This window comes from Solea senegalensis, linkage group LG16 (assembly GCF_019176455.1).
Source record: "Solea senegalensis isolate Sse05_10M linkage group LG16, IFAPA_SoseM_1, whole genome shotgun sequence".
Classification (NCBI taxonomy): Eukaryota; Metazoa; Chordata; class Actinopteri; order Pleuronectiformes; family Soleidae; genus Solea; species Solea senegalensis.
Window position 1 is genome coordinate 17718863 of NC_058036.1, and position 14497 is coordinate 17733359.

The following is a 14497-nucleotide window of genomic DNA, read 5'->3' on the forward strand; positions in this document are numbered from 1 at the left end:
ACGGCCGGGCCTTAATTACTCACTGATGTTTGGCCTTGTGCGTCCATGCGTGAAGAACTTAGTTGAGGAGAAAGCAGCTTATCATTAAAGCGCTTAACATGTTTCTGTGACTTGGTGTTTTCCTGTGATTCCTTGTTTATAGCAAAGCTGGCAACGGTTAGTCCAAATTTGATCATATATTTCTTTTCTTTTTTCTTCTATCTTCTGTCATTGTTTAATAATACTGAATACTTATAATAGCCTTATAGGAAACTTTCACACATCTTCATATATATAATCTGAAATCTTACCATTTAATGCCTATAAATAAATAACATATTTTTCTTTTCAACTTCTAGTAATTGATTGGGAAATTACACTTATTCAAGGAGGTTTTTCTGGTGAAATGACAGGTGATAATCGATTAATTTGTCGATTATTTTCCATCGTTTGGTCCATAAAATGTCATTACATTTTGAAAAATATTTATCGGTATTTGTCAAACCTGGAAATGACGACAATCTCATATGTCTCATTTTGTCCACAAAGCAAAAAATGATTCAGTTTGAATGATTTCTTTGTTTTACAGAGCAAAGAAACCAGAAAATATTCCCAGTAAAGAAGCTGAAACAATCACAGAAACTGGTTTTAATGCTTCAGGAAACACTCAAACCGAATAATCGATTATGAAAATAGTTGGATAGGAACTTTCTCTGGTGAAATGAGTTCTGACAGGTGACGATCCATCATCTGAAGTCTCCTGATCGTTACGTGATACGCAGGTATACGCGTTATACCCTCTTCAGAAGCATTTACATTCACACTTTTGTGACGTTTGTGTGGTTTTCACTCTGTGAACCTCAGATATCAAATGACACAGTCAGAAAAAGTCTGTTTTCCAGGACAACCAGACTGATCAAAGATACATCTGTGTGCCAAACTAAAACATTAAAGCACATTACTTCATTTTTTCATGCCATTTGGCGCTCAGACAGACGTGTCCACACACCTTGTTTTCCTGGCTCGGCGTGAGAGGATGTTTATACTTGAGCTTGGATCTTCACCGGTAAAAGGATCGGCATTTACTGTATTCTCATTCTCGAGTGTCTGGGTGAGCTTGCATTTGGCATCGTCTCCCCATATAGCATTTCTCTTAAGATATTCCCATGTATGTTTCCCCGTCGACACTTTTGTGTTTGGAGAAAAAACGACATTAAGATTACCACGCGTCTTGTTACTGATTACGCAATTCAAAAGCTTCAAGAGTGGAGAATAATTTGGGATTTTAAGCCCTTGAATATCCAGGTCAAGTGACGCCTGCAGCCAAAGCCAGCAGTTGGTTCATCAAAGCAGGGGAAACAGTTTAGTAACGAGCACGTCAGTTGACTGTTTTATGAGGAGTCGTGTGCTTCAGGGCTGCAACAAGCCAATTATTTTCATAATCGATTCATCCGTCGATCATTTTCTCCATTAATCAAGTAATCGTTTGGTCTGCGAAATGCCAGAAAATGTTGATCAGTGTTTCCCGGAGCAAAGAATCCAGAAAATATTCACATTTATTGAGCTGAAAAATCAGAAAACATGTTTTAATTCTTTAAAATAAACAAACTGATGAAATAAACGTCAACAAAATACCAGCCTTGAGAAAGAGTCTGGTGCAAAATCCAAAAGTTTTCATACTTTTTGCATTAATTAAACACTAGTGAATAAGCATGTTAATAAGTAGGTTGTAGTACATGGACATTAGTCCTGTAATATTCATTATTAGTGTTTCCAGCTTCATCGCTATCTTGCAAAACAGGCTGTGAGAAAAGCCACGACTCTGGAGGTTAAGACATTTATGACCAGAGGTTTAACATCCACAAAAGCTGTAATTTAGGGTCAGACTTATATGTGACAGAGTTATTTTTGAGCACCAATTTTTTTTTTATTTTTTTTTTTTACCACCATGACTTTGTTGTTGCTTGAAGTTAGGTGTATGCGTTGGTAACATGCTAAGGATCAAACCTCAGGGTTTATTGAAAGAAGCGTACGGGGGATTTTGGCGGCGAAGGATGAAAAACTGGGCGTTCTGCGTAAAAAGTCTGACGAGTGTGACCACAATGGGGTTTGACCGCTGGTGCTGCAGATGGTTTGCTGCATTGACTGGGTGGGTAAGAAAGGATTAATTATTTCTCAGGCCACAGGGACTTTTTTTCACCTCCTAAAATACACCACGGTCGTTAAGACCGACCAAATTCTGGATTAACCTTTTCCCCCCCTCCCTTAGCTCCATGAGCCCTTAGCGCAACATCAAACACTGGAAAACATGCCCAAAAAGTAAGTTGTGGGACTTTTTTTTTTTTTATAAATTAAAATTCTCAAGCCATCGAGTCATACTTGGAACTAAGTACCGTTATAATCTGGAATGTTTTCTTAGCTAAATTAAATCGCTAATGTTTTGGATGTCGCAGGATTCATAACACATACACACACACACACACAAAAAAAAGAAACGAGCAAGAGTAAAGACAAAAGAATGACAGTGTAGGTCTTTGCTAATGTTCTTGGATAACGCCTCCTGGGACTAGAACAGTCTGCACTCTCCTTCCTCGTCTGTGAAATGTGGAGAATGACGAGGCCTTATTATTCACAGATTCCAAATCTAGAGCATAGAGATGTAAACTCCTGTTCCTAATATTAGGGGTCATGTTTTTTGTTTCCTTACAAATCTTGTAACTTGTGCTCCAACACTCTGTGGGGAACACATAAAAGTCTTGGGACGGGGGCCAGTGTGCTTTGTTGTATCCAGAAACTGTTTGTTCCCCCAACACGCCGTAAACTCTGCGAGGCACGGTCCTCGTTGACAAAAAAGTGCGCGTCCCCGAGAGACTTATGATTCTTGTGTTCCACGCCTTGCAGTGGTTAAAGCACTACACAACGTTTTCATTGTTTCAGCAAACGCTTTTTTAGACCAACTGCATAGGACAAGGACATGGACTCGTACATGAAACGTGTCTAAACTTTGAGTCTCTGAATACCATCAACTTCATCAGTAGCTTTCAAATTGCCCTAATTATGTTCCGTTCTTACGTAATAAAGGTTTTTGGCTGAAGCTGCCTGCTGGAAAGAGGTAAATAAAAGAATTAAAACAAATAATGACGGGATTTTGTCTCCGGATAATGGGACTCTTGTGTTGACTGGTTATAAAGCTACGATCTCAGAGGTTTGCCACTTGTCCCACACTGAGGGTCATGTGTAGTCCAACACCAGTGGACTGTGACGGGACCAAGCGACAAAGCTGGGAACTGTTGTTGAGTTGTGTGTGTGTGCGATCCAGACTGGGATGCTCAGACACTTCTGCCTGCTGTCAGACGCTCGTGTTTAGACAGTCCGTTCCGAGCCAAATGTCTTTCAGACAACCACCAGACGAGCTTTTCATATCAGTCTTTTTTTCTTTTTTTTTTGCATTAGCTGCCGTGGGCCAAAAAATCCAAGCCATTACTTGTGGGTTCAACGTTTGGTATTCTCAGACAAATCAAAATGAAAAATGAGCTTTGCCAAGGTAGACTTGTGCTGAAGTGTTGTGTGATCCTGGAAAACAAAGTTCATATCAGAATCCTGAGACTTGTTTCAGCCTTGGCATCTAAAGGCCAGCAAATCTATAACTTATCGTTCAAATGAACTGATAAATATGCTTTGTTTTTATATGGAGATTTATAGGGACAGAGGATACTGGAAGAGGCTTAAAGGAATACTTCAGCGATTTGCATTTAGCTCTGTATTACGAGAACAGGGGTAGCATTTTTGAAAATTGTGTTTCCCAACCAATATCTTTATTCTTTACTTTGTTACTTCCTCACCAGTGACACTTTGTTCTGTTAGCTTAACTGTTAGCAAAGATGGTGGACACGTTGACATTCTGGGAATGAAGAATTAGCGTTGCAGTTCTAAGCCTCAGACCAAACTGTAACGCTAACTCCGCACTTTTTAGACCCACTCGTAGTGGAACGGGACCTCATTCCTAATTTCCGAGAAATATCTTCATTCTTTTTTTTTGTTATGTGCCTACCAACGACACTTGGTCCTGTTAGCGTAACTGTTAGCAAAGGTGCCGGACACTGTTTACCGTTTACATTCTGGGAATGAGGTCCCATTCCCCTACAAGTGGGTCTTAAAAAGTGTGGAAATAAAGTAGCAGTTCTAAGCCTCGGACCAAGTGACACTTGGATTGAAACTGCAACGCTAATTCCACACTAAGTAGACCCACTCGTAGTGGGACGGGACCTCATTCCCATAATGTAAACAGTGTCTGCCATCTTTGCTAACAGTTACGCTAACAGGACCAAGTGTCACTGGTGGGCACATAACAAAAAAAAAAGAATGGGGATATTTCTGAGGTTGGGAAGCACAATTTTTCAAAAAGCTACCCCTATTCTAGTAATACAGAGCTAAATACATACTGGTGAAGTATTCCTTTAACTGTTAGTGAGTGAGTGAGGGAGTGAGTGAGTCAGCTGTAGCCCATACGTTGCTGTGGACTGCTTCACATAAACACTGTAATGGCCCAGTCATGCCAAGTGGGCTAAGCAAATGGTTTAAGATGTAAACACGTCCAGAAGATCTGGGTCACTGCTTGTATGAGTGTGTGTGTGTGTGTGAGGGTGAACAGGATCATCACATAAATAAAGAATTTCCCCGCGTGTCCGTGAGGCTCCTGTCTCCCAGAAACAACACAGTCACCACTGGGAGGATGGGAAGTGGTGGTGTCCAAGTCCTCACTATGGATTTTCCTGGCACTTCCACTCCTCCTCCTCCCCCCCTCCAGGCACTTTGATCAAAACTTCAAAGCACACCTAGCATTTTGCTCGCCAGTCAAATTTAAAAAGGTCCTAATGACAGCACGGTCTACAGAAAGTAAGATCAGAGGATTTGTTGCTGTTTTTTTTCCCTTGACCGTCCTCCGGGGTTCGGTCCTGGCTCGTGCTCTCGCAGCGGCTGACGACGTGTTGTTTGTGCTCCAACTCATCTGCTGGGTCAAGTGGCTCAGCTGTCATTCACGCCGCCCGTCGCCCCCTTCTTCACAACGACTAATAATCACGCACGTCGTAATGCGATGGCGTGATCAGCTCAGCGCGACTGAGCGCCAAGTCATTCTTTCACTGACGCGTTGGAAGTTTCATGCGCACAGTGGAGATCGTTGGCCAGAACTTTGATTTGTAATTTCCACAAATGTGATTAGGTTTGCTCCTAATTGCTTTCCACAAAATGTGAAATGAATAATGATGAGTATAAGTGGACAACGTCAGTGAGTCTGTGTCTTAGGTGGAGGCCTCCCTTTTTGCTATCAAACAAACCGACGCTTTGATCAAGCGTTTGGACGGACATTTATCAGCGGCGCACAAGAATGTTTTTTCCCTTTGAATGTAATTATTGAACACATGTTCTGTGAACTCGATATAATATTTGGTCATGCATCTAAAACCAAGTCGAGCCTCGCACTGTAAATAAAGTAAAACGCCCTTTAATGTCGAACCTTGTTTTATTAGATATTCTTATGCACTTTATTTTCCAAGCGTTAGATCTGAGGATTGATACCAACATCAAGGCCGTGGAGCCAGAACAAGGTGGTTTTTAGCCAAGCATAGCGTGGTCGACCGTTAGTCCGGTTCAAGAATATGCCTCCTCAATTCCCAGACATGTTGACACGATGAGGTTTTTTGCAACTTGCAGCTCAGGGTGAATCTGGGTGAATTAAAGTGTTGTTTGTCAGCACACAGTGTAAGTAGCTCTCTCTCTCTAAAGCTCTAAATTGTTGTGTGTTGTTTTCGGTGAAGTGATCATTCATGAGCTTAGGAGCTTCTCCATATAGAGCTGAAGGGGAAAAACTGATCCAATCATTATGACTGTGACACTAAAGAGTTGGGTTTCAAATTTCCTACGTTTTCCTGAACCAACTTGTACGGGTAACAATTTGTTAATCATTAATGATACAAACACCTTAAACTTTATTTAAACTCGCTTATAATATTTGCTGTGGAGGAATGTTGTGGATTCCTCATCAGTCCAAACGTTCCCTCTCTTTCCACTATTTTTTCCAGTGCAGGGAAATGCAGCAGGGGGATGAACCTTTCAGTCACACGATGTCTAAATGGACTCTTTTATTCCACTTTTTAATTACCCTTACCTAATATCAGTATGCCCACATTTCCGTCGTTAAATCAGGCTGCAGATAATAACGTCCTTGATCAATCTGTGGGATCATGGATTTATATTCTGAGGAGATAGTTTGTCACTAGATGACACTGTCATGGCTGTTGTGGCAGGAATGGTTGCGGCTTTATCTCTTACCACGGTTGTTGCCGTGCAGTTTTCTTCTTCTGGAGAAACGGACTCGCTCGGTGAAATAAACCAGACATTGTCAACGAATGCATTTTTTGATCGGTTAATTTCTTACGGACAATTTCCTGTTAATTCGGCGGATTTCCAATAATTCAATAACCATCTGTTTGTTTAGACCTTGTGAAGTAACGTGTACTTCGGAATTGCTTTCAAGTCGCCCAGAACGAGGCGGGGGATGCGGTTCCTCCTTGGATCGGAAGGAACCTTGAAGTTCCTAATGATGACATCAAACATGGACACAGTTAATTGCGCTAACCCTTTGCTGCCCCCGTGATTTGCGGGGAGAGAGAGGGGGGGCAGCAGCCCTGACCTCACGCTGCGAGGAAGTCACTCTGCCATTGAGACTGTGGGAGAAACATCTGGCCGAGGCAGGGAAGTGAGGCAGGATGCTTGCAGGCCAGGTGTCACTGGAAAAAAAAAAATCCTGTCATCATTCGGAGTGTCCTTACCACCCCTGACACAAACGCCTCTCGTTTCCCCACCGTGACACATCCTATATCCAGGACTCGCCCCTTTTGATTTAGGATCTGGATCAGCAGCTGTCGGAGTTTATAGGTGGACTCTCTGAAAGGATGACGTGAGAGACTATTATCAAACATTCAACTCCTTTTTTTCCTCCCTTTCATTAAGTGTCCCGTTTCCATTGGCAGCAGGAATGTGGCTTGCACTCCTGTGAAAAGAGGAGACGTGCGCAGGCTTGTGCTGCGTCTGGGACGGTGTGTGTGTGTGAATGCAAGCAGGTTAGAGTAATGTGCACATGTGTGTTTGTTTACCCAATGATTGTCGTGCGGTTTTATACCGCACATGATATGTGGCTAAAATCCACATATAATACATGTGAACGCGAGGCTTTATATCCTTGTCCGGGGTTTTTTTTTTTGATTACAGCCACAATTACACGACAGGGCCACAGGTGTGCTTTGGAGGGCTGTTCCTCTGATCTGCCCCACATTGTTCATCTGTGTCCTGCTCTGCTGACTGTCAGTTGGGGCAGATCCCTGACATCCAGATGTTTTTTTTTAATGAGACTGAATCCCGGAGCTTTCCTATACAAGACGAGCAAAGAGGTAGGCTTGTCTGCGTGTTTGTATGAGAGGCACGTGCTTCCCTCAAGCTTCCATGTTACACAACACAGGCTTAGAAATTGACCCAAATCAAGTGCTCACCGGTAAAAAATTTGCCCCTTACAGCTCTGGTAGAACATTGTTCTTCCACCCTCGCTTTAATACTTCCTCCCACTCAGTGCAGGCCTCAGGGTGTTGCTTCCTGTGACCACAGTCAGACAGAATAGGGAGTTCATATTCTTTTCATGCAGTAGGTGATGGAGAGGTTTTGGGACCTGTAAGCCGTAATCCCTTTGGTTGTCTGATCTGAATCTTTTATTTTCTTTATCGTTTCTTTTTTTTTAAAAAAGTGATGAAATGTTCTTTTTCCCTTGAAACGTCTTTTATGTTTAACTCAGTCTTTCGCAATTTATGAGGGTCATGCTTTTCTGACTAACAGAATAGAATTATATGGCTTTATTCATTTGATTAAAACAAAATCATTTTGAAATAGTTGTGTCTCATGGATAATATCCATGAACTAAAGCTATGACCTGAGGCAGCTGATTTTGCGTGTCAGGGATATCATTTACCGTCATGGAGCTTTAATGGATTCCTTAGTGATCCTCATTTGTAGCTAATGGGAGTATGTGAGTGACTAGATGTGCAGGACGTTAACCTTTTACCTGAGGTCATGTGTTTATGGTCTTGTGATAACGTGATTGACAGGACCCAAATGAGACGGGGACCTCCTGACACGTCCTCTCAGCAGACCGGGACCTCGCGCACTGTGAAGCGCTATCCGTCGTCCTCTGGGCCGATCATCTCCAACGCTCTGCCCGCGACGAACGGCTACGAGCAGAGGAACTGGCATGGACACAGAGGCGGACAGAACAACGTGCACTCCTTCAACAGTCACGGGCCCACGCCCCGCGACAGCGAGCTCAACAACGCACTACAGCCCGCAGGTAAGGACAAAACACAGCTGTTTTAATAGCACATGGTTCTTGCTACATATGCACTTAACGTTTCCTCTTTATCCCTCAATTAAGATACATGCGTACAGTCCTAAATCAACAATAAATGGGCTTTGCTTGCATTAAATGTGGCAGACATAAGATATAAGCAGTCTTAATATATATAGCTATAATAAAAGTATACATATATATGTAGATATAGCTGAATACAAGAAGGTTGCCTAAGGGCCTTTCTGTGCAGTTACATCAGGGGTGTCGAACATACGGCCCACCAGAGGGTCCAATTTGGCCCGCCGGATGAATTTCTGAAAATTCCACATTGCGATTAAAATCTAATTATCATTTAATTGTAAAATAAAGGGAACATGTTGGAGCTCTTGTTGTTTATACTGTATATTATTATGCTATTACTTCATTGGTTCCAGCCCACTTGAGATCCAATTGCACTGTATGTGGCCCCTGAACTAAAAAATGAGTTTGACACCCATGGTTTACATGGTCTCCCCATGTCTGTGTGGGGTTCAGTTTCCTCCCACAGCCCCAAAAACACACACATTAGGTAAATTGGACACTCTCGATTGACTGAATGTGAGAGTGAAGTGAGTTCACCCTGCACTGGGCTAGCGACCCGTCCAGCGTGTGCACCCCGCTCTTTCACCCTACGTGGGCTGGGATTGGCTCCCACTGTATCCTCCACGTACCTCCTGTGGAGGATAAAAGCGGGAGTGAGTGAATAGAAAGGAATTATATCTTTATTATTCTCAAGTGGCAATTTGTTATTACAGTCGGCAATAATCGCACGCGTCCAACGCGCATCTTGAACCTATTTGTCCGTGCGTGTTGGTCCAGTGAACCTGCGGCCAGATGAAAGCAGAGAGCGGTCGGCTCAGATCCAGAGAAACTGACTGAGCGCTTCTTCAAAACTCTGACCCTGCAGTGATCTGACAGGTCCGTCGGTGGAGCACCCGTGATTTTTCGGCCACACCAACAGCTTGCATGAATAACAGGACACTTAACTTTCATTTATCATCCATGGTTAGCCAGGATAGTCACTGATGAACTCCAGTGTCCCATGTGTGATGCTGTTGGTCTTCGGAGAGGACAGTGTGCCGCGTGTTTGCTCTCGCGTGTGTGCACAGCGACACGTCTGCGATATCTTTGCGAATCTGACCCATCACCTCCAAGACATGACAGGCACTGAACACTGGCGCCTCAAGCAAAAACAAATCAAAAGATGGTCTCTCTCTCTCTCTCTCTCTCTCTCTCTCTGTGTCTTTTTAGTCTCTTCTCACTACGTCATCTTCCCCGGATCCACTCTCCAGCACACACAGCTGTCCACTGTTCATGCGTCTCTTGTTTTTGAGCCGTGTACCAGGGCAACGGCCTGTTGAACAGCTGCCCAACATTACACAACGTTCACTTGCATTTCGTGATTTCTGCGTCTCCTTCACACACACACACACACACACACACACACACACGTCCAAAACACCTTGTCCTAGAGATAAAGAGCTGTGAAGGCCCGGGGCCAAGAACTAACGCTATCCTCTCTCCCATTTGTTGGCCCGTGGCACAACCACATCACTCATTCAGCCGCAGCATGCCACTGGCCAGTCGTCAGCACACACACACACACACACACCCTCATACAGTTATAAACCTCCCATTGCCCATGCGGGGATTGTGTCACACTGAGGCTGAAAGGAGGAAGGATGCAGCTCGTCTCCGGCCTGTCTCTGCTGTTGCTGCTGCTCCTTCTCATGCAGGTGTGTGTTTGTTTTCCAGGGGCGAACCTCACCTCCAGCCTGGACCGCATCAAAATCATCTTCACGCCCATGAAGTGCCGCAGGGTGTGCAGCGGCGGGCGCTGCCACAACAGTTGTGAAAAGGGAGACGTCACCACGGTGTACAGTGAGACCGCGCAGCAGCAGCAGCAGCAGCCAAAGAACCAGGGCTTCAGACTTTGTGAGTGTCGCATCCGGGCCTGCTGATCCGTCTCATCTGCCTTCCCTCTTCCCTCTCGTTGTGCTTACTTTCTGATCCTCACATACTTCCCCCCTGTGTCTCCATCCTTTTTTATGGGGTGAACTTTTACTGAATACCGAGCTGAGAGAGGAGGGGGGATTAAAACTGAGTGCTGTGCTAGAAACTTTCACTGTCAATAGGAATGAGAAACACGGGAAGTGGGAGAGATTGGGGGGGGGTGGGGATAGAGCAGATTAAAAGGGCTCTGTAAAAGGAGACTAATCCTCAAGCACACACACACACACACACACTCACACACACACACACACACACACACACACACACACACACACTCACGCGTGGTGGTCCAACGCTTACACTTCGCCCCATCCCTTTGCGGTTTACGCCTCACCACTGGCCTCACTGTTAACCGTTTAATGTGCTCCCTGGGAGAGAGAGAGCGAGCGGATGAAAGCAGGGAGGGAGGGAGGGAGGAAGAAAGAGTAGCAGCATGAATAGGATTTTATAGGGATTACATTAAACCTGCCATTTATCAGTTGGCTTTGCTCCACGTTCACAAAGGGGAGGGGCCAGTCGATGCCAACGGGACGCTTGTAGCCGTGCGTGTTCCTCGGTTTGCTCACTTTAGAGCACATGTGTCAAACTGGTGGCCCGGGGGCCACATGTGGCCCTCCAATCGATTACATGCGGCCCGCCCACCACTGTGCGAGGTGATGGAATAGAGACAATTCTGTCTTATATTGGCCACCGGCTGTAAATAGTTGTTTTTTCCACTTTTTTTCCTCTATGTTGGCCCCCGCTTGACCGGAGTAGATGCTCATTGGTCCCCCGCTCATTTGAGTTTGACACCCCTGCTTTAGAGCATTAAACGTCCGGCTGGGACACCGACTCATTACTACTGGAGGATGAGAGGGGAAGGTCATACCAACGCAGCAGAAACCCATCAAAACACAAATATTCAAAGATGCGATAGCGATTAGCCGAGGCCGCGCAGAAAAGAGATGAAAACATAAACATTTAGCAGATTTATGGAGTTTGGACCGCGGCGTGGATATTCCAAACATCAGAGGCAGAGGCGTTCCACAGGGCCACGTTCCCGGCACCTCCGCTTCGTCCCGAAAGCAGCCGTTTGTTTTTATGCCTCGTTTTTATTATGTAGCAATCACCCCTTCATTACGTAAAGGCATGTGTTAAAGAGTGTGTTAAAAAGGAGATTGCTTTCCATTTAGCCTCGCATCCTGTTATTTCTTGGGCGTGCGAGCTCGTGGAAGAATGTCAAGTGGAACACCAAGCGGTTATCTCATGCTGCTGTTATGTTCCTCACACGGTGCAGTAAAGTCTGGTTATAACGGGTTCCCTTAATGCACACCCTGCGTGTAGCACTTGATTCAAAGCCTCATATTAGCTCGGGCTGAAACCTGTTTATTGGGGGAGAAGTAAATGTGTGTTTGTGTTTATTTGGCTGTTGGGGGTTTTTAATGAGGCAGGCAGGCAGACAGACAGACAGACAGACGGGCAGGCAGGCAATGGAGCGCGACGTGTCGAGTCAACAGTGGGTTGTGGTCTAAGAATAGTTTCTGCCCCGGTGCTGGAGTGAAACTGGACTATAATCTGCATTCCACAACGAGAGCGTTTTATAGCCTTGAGGTGATCATTTATTCAGCGTAATTCAATTAGAGTACTTAGAGTAAAGTAATCACATTTTACTTCTGGATGCGTTTTATTTTTTTCTGTGCAACATTATTGCAAAGATGATTTCAGTTAACCCTTTAACACGTGACCTGAGCCTCAAAATGTCCGTCTGGACTTTTTTTTTGGCTTGTTTTAACCATAAAAGAGCCAGAAAATGTCCTGTGACTTAAGTGCTTTTGCCCCATTTTCCCAAAATAACTTTTAATCCTATTTACTGCCATGTCAAAATACTGTATTAACAACTTAAAACACTGTCGCCAGATTTTGCATGTTAAATTTGAAAGTTGAACAGCGTAAAATAGGCCTGTTTTTGTCTCAATGTCCAAAAACAGGCCAAAAAAAAATGGAAACTTATGTTTTCAACTCTCTCTTTCGTCAGTGACCGTCTTTTAGATTATGACACTCTGATATTTACGTCTGACAGGAGAGAGGTTGGGCACCCTGGCATTTCCTGTACAAGAGATATTGCTTTTCAGGTGTTGGCATCCGTTACTTGCCTTTTTGTTTTTTTGTTTCTTTTGCAAGCTGCATTTTCTTATATGCGATTGGAGATGTGGAAATTCTGAATAAAGGCACGACCCGCCGCTCTATCACCTTCCCTGGCCACAGAAGTCCGTGCTTACAGTAATGAGGAATCTACACGATGGCCAAAAAAAACATGAATTAGTGATTTCACATGTTCCCTCACAGCAGTTGCAGTAGGATCACTCGTGTTGCGTTACAGCTTCTCCTCAGTGTGCGATTGGACTGCAACACAGATCTGCATCGAATGTCCCTTAAGGAAAACAGGAAGGAGATTTGAATGAGAATGTATGAATTACTCCTTGAATAGCAAATATGAGGATTTTGGTCATTTGCAAAAAAAAGACGGAAAACCACAACTCTTTATTTTTGACATAACTCTATTATGTTATATAAAATTCCTGTGTAGTCAAACGCACCCAACTTCACTTTGATTGATATTACCAACAGTATATCAATAATTATTTTTGCTCAAATTAGTTCTGTAAGTATTTATATTGGGCTACTTGCTGCATTGAGTTGGTCTGTCGTCTGCCAGGCCTTTTCCTCTGATCTTATTAACACTGGCAGTGTTTTACTTCAGTGTTTTCACCTCTTTGAGTTTCTATTATGAGCTGTTGCTCGCTCAATCTCCGTTTTTACCTCAAAAAGCCTCCAATGTCCTCACTCGTGGACTCGGCCAGGATGAACTCGGTAGCACGGGCTCAACCTCACCCTCTCAGATATCCTCCATATCCCTGCCGTCCCTTCACCGAGCACAATCTGCGGTTTTATTTTGTCTGACAGTTTGAAATGATCGCTTATCCCACACGCCAGCCATGTTTCCTTGTATCTGCCTCTGTCTATTGCAAGAAACGACGGTCCCGGAGCCAGTGTTTGGTCAGGATCGGTCTCAGAGGAGTGCGTAGACCACACTGGACCCGGTCTTAATACCTCCGTCTGCCTTTCCTAATCGTTATTACATCTTCTCTGCATCGATGTCTCTTATCAGCTTTCGGTCAGTTGCTTTAACATTATCCTCTCATAATCCCTCTCGGTTCCTCTTTTATTGTTTTTCCAAGCCTCCCTTTTCTTTCCTTCTCCGGTCACACTGTCGTTAATGCTACGTGACAGCGAGCTCATTCCCGACATGCCATTCCGACTGCGCGGCATCTGTCTGTCCCCCCGCGTGCACCATGTCAGTGTGTTTACTGTCTCAGAGAGGCTGCAGCTCACAGCGTGTTTCCATCACCGCAGTGTTGTTGCGGTGCGGAGCGTCCGTATCTCCCGTCTATCTCTCAGAACGCTCCTCATACTTGTGGTGTGTGGTGTTGCCGAGCCTGAAGAGGGTTCAGGGTTGTTTCACGTCTCCACTGAAGAATGGATCTTTTCTTATTTGTCACGGTTTCTTCGTTTGATAGCCTTTGATGTTTTGAATTAGGGGGAGGTCAGGAGTGAGCGGAGGGAATCCGTGGATGGGAGCAAGCCCAGGTATGTAAGATGCCGAGTTGGCGCCCGGCCCTTATGCCAAAAGATAAGGCCAGTGGAAAAAGGCTGTTAAGGTAGCGCTGTCAAACACCATCTGGCCTGTGCCGACCTTTACTCTTTTTTCTCCCCGTGGCAAATTGCAAACCTATAAATCAAAAATGTAGACGGAGCACATTTCGGGTTTCAATTTACTTACATAATGAAAAGCGTGTTGGCCCCGCTTTGATACCAGACAGCTTTTTGATTGTTTTTCTATTCATTTCTAATTTCTTTTTCCCGCTGCCAGCCGAGCAAGTGTTTCACACAGATATATGCATGCACTTGTTATTCACTGCAAACTATTACAGGGTGAGGTAATTGCTCATCACATCACAGAGTGCTGTTTCATTGCCGATTTTGACGCACAACATCCTAATAAAAGAGGTGCAGCGTGAGGTGCGGTGTCACGGC

General features: G+C 44.3%; 1 protein-coding gene across 1 annotated transcript in view; it reads left to right on the top strand.

Moving 5' to 3' along the window:
* LOC122783036 (latent-transforming growth factor beta-binding protein 2-like) overlaps positions 1 to 14497 on the top strand; it is an 85288-nt gene that overhangs the window by 22357 nt on the left and 48434 nt on the right. The window contains exons 4-5 of the mRNA XM_044047673.1: positions 8133 to 8371; positions 10166 to 10345. Coding sequence (XP_043903608.1) covers positions 8133 to 8371; positions 10166 to 10345 — 419 coding nt within the window. The remainder of the gene's footprint in view (positions 1 to 8132; positions 8372 to 10165; positions 10346 to 14497) is intronic.